Source organism: Sinocyclocheilus grahami, unplaced genomic scaffold (assembly GCF_001515645.1).
Source record: "Sinocyclocheilus grahami isolate Dianchi unplaced genomic scaffold, SAMN03320097.WGS_v1.1 scaffold2255.1, whole genome shotgun sequence".
NCBI lineage: Eukaryota > Metazoa > Chordata > Actinopteri > Cypriniformes > Cyprinidae > Sinocyclocheilus > Sinocyclocheilus grahami.
Window position 1 is genome coordinate 49,655 of NW_015507434.1, and position 2,384 is coordinate 52,038.

The 2,384-nt window shown below is 37.5% G+C and overlaps 1 protein-coding gene across 1 annotated transcript in view; it reads left to right on the forward strand.

Moving 5' to 3' along the window:
* Positions 1–2,384, forward strand: part of LOC107574509 (CMRF35-like molecule 8) — a 4,767-nt gene that overhangs the window by 1,407 nt on the left and 976 nt on the right. The window contains exons 3-8 of the mRNA XM_016260964.1: positions 14–115; positions 898–1,080; positions 1,175–1,276; positions 1,450–1,523; positions 1,617–1,832; positions 2,111–2,138. Coding sequence (XP_016116450.1) covers positions 14–115; positions 898–1,080; positions 1,175–1,276; positions 1,450–1,523; positions 1,617–1,832; positions 2,111–2,138 — 705 coding nt within the window. The remainder of the gene's footprint in view (positions 1–13; positions 116–897; positions 1,081–1,174; positions 1,277–1,449; positions 1,524–1,616; positions 1,833–2,110; positions 2,139–2,384) is intronic.

A 2,384-nucleotide genomic window follows, 5' to 3' on the forward strand; every position in this document is an offset into this window, starting at 1 on the left:
ACTGATCTGAGAGAAGAGGATTCTGGGATATACTGGTGTGGAGCTGCACAGAGAAGACAAAAGCACAAGAAGCAGAAGAAATGGATTTCAGTGATAGACCTGAACATTTCTGCTGGTAAGATGATATTAGCAGGTTTTATAGTATGTGCAGGGACATAAAAAACAAAAGAATAATATACAGTAAAAGTTCATGCTAAACACATCGCTGGTCACTCATGCGCCTCTCTGTTTCCGTCACACCCTTGATATTAGTGAAGCGTTACTAACAGCTGTGTCAGGGGGAAGTACAACGTGTCACATGATCTTTTGCTACAATACGACTGTAAACATGTAACTGTGTGTGTTTATTCTGAAATGTGTTCTCAATATGTGACCCTGGACCACAAAACCAGTCATAAGTGTCAAGTTTTTGAAATTGAAATGTATACAGTATCTGAAAGCTGAATAAATAAGCACCGTACAACTTTTTGATGTAAGGTTTGTTAGGATCGGACAATATTTGGCTGAGATACAACTATTTGAAAATCTGGAATCTGAGGGTGCAAAAAAATCTAAATATTGAGAAAATCATCTTTAAAGTTGTTCAAATGAAGTTCTTAGCAATGCATATTACTAATCAAACATTAAGTTTTGATATATTTACGGTAGGATATTTACAAAATATCTTCATGGAACATTATCTTTACTTAATATCCTAATGATTTTTGGCATAAAAGAGAAATGTATAATTGTGACCCATACAATGTATTGTTGGCTATTGCTACAAATATCCCCCAGCGACTTAACACTGCTTTTGTGCTCCAGGGTCACATATATAAAAAGCTCCTTAAATAGTTTTTGTTGTAATCATATCTGGAAATAACTGCATGGGCTGTCATGCATTAAACCCAGTTTCAGACACATCAGAGAGGCCGTTATCTAAACCAAACACAACAAGAGCTTCATTTCACAGCAGCAAACCTGCACCAGCAGATACTGCCTCCAGCAGACCCGTCACATCTTCATCATCATCATCTTCATCTTCAGTGTTAATGTTTTTCTCATCATCTCCTAATGCAGTGTCACCAAAACCACAGCCAGGTACAAAGAGTGTGCAGAGACATTTGTTTCTCAAGTTTCATTAAATATAGGACATTTCGAGTCATTTATTGGACGTGTTTGTCTGTTTTTCAAGGTTTAGCACCAATCTTCATGGTGATGGTCATAGTTATAGGGATACTGACAGGGTTTGGATTCTCATCGTTTATATACTTAAGACGGAGGCAAAAGAAAGAAGGTGACTGTCTTTCTCACATCAATTCACTTGATATAGAATAATTTTTATTCTCATCTGCTTTAGTAAATCACAGCATTTCCAAAGTCAAACCAGACTTCTGTGTCACAGAGCTGCATGTCGTCTCAAAAAAAAGGTTTTTGTCACAAACCAAAAAATCTGGTGTCACAAAACAGGAACGCAGCCCAAAGATGTGGTTCGTGGCCCGACTAAGAATCTGCCCAGTGGAGATATGGGAGAAACTAGAGAAGTGAGTTGCATCATGTGTCTGTATGTGGATATTAGTCATATTTTCCACTCTTTATCCATTTGTTCTAACTCTGGTGTTTTTTCTTCTCTTCAGGCGGACTGCGATTATGAAGACATCAGTAGCACTCTTGATCATCCTGACTATAGTCTGGTGCTTCCAGCATTTGCTGAACATGAAGCCTCTGTTTATGCTCTAGCACAATTACCCAGCAGCCCCTCGGACGATCTCAACTACTCCAGCATCAAGTTTACAGCGGCTCATCATTCAGACGGGACTTCTGACGGGCAGGAGACATGCGACTACACAACTGTTAGACCATGAAAGACTGAGGACATTCATGGAGACCAGGCTGAATCACACCGAACTAAGACTGCATCGCACTTGCTTTGTGATTGAAATCTGTGGCCCTGGTGTTATTTTGGATACATTTAATTGGAAACGTAAGATATTTGGTTGGTTACGTTTCTGATCGTCTGTTATTTATTCATACCCACAAGTCCTTTAGTATTACAGTGCATAGTGAAGAATGAAATGAGTGGAGAAAAGAAAAGTCGTGGAACATTAATAAAAGTTCAAATTAAAATCAGAATGAAAAGTATTGTGACAGGCTGAAATGTCAGTGTGAGCTAATTAATATTCATGAGATAGATGTGGTTATCTACGCCCTCCCAGTCTCAACATCTTTTCTGCTTTTTACAATGATTTTACAATTATATATATATATATATAAATATGGGTCAAAGACGTTAAGATGTCTGCATCAAAATACATTTACAAAAGTGATTTTATGTTCATAGAAAGCACATTAAAAAGCACACTTTTAAGGTTTCAAATAAGTTTTTGGAGAATAAACTGTCAAAA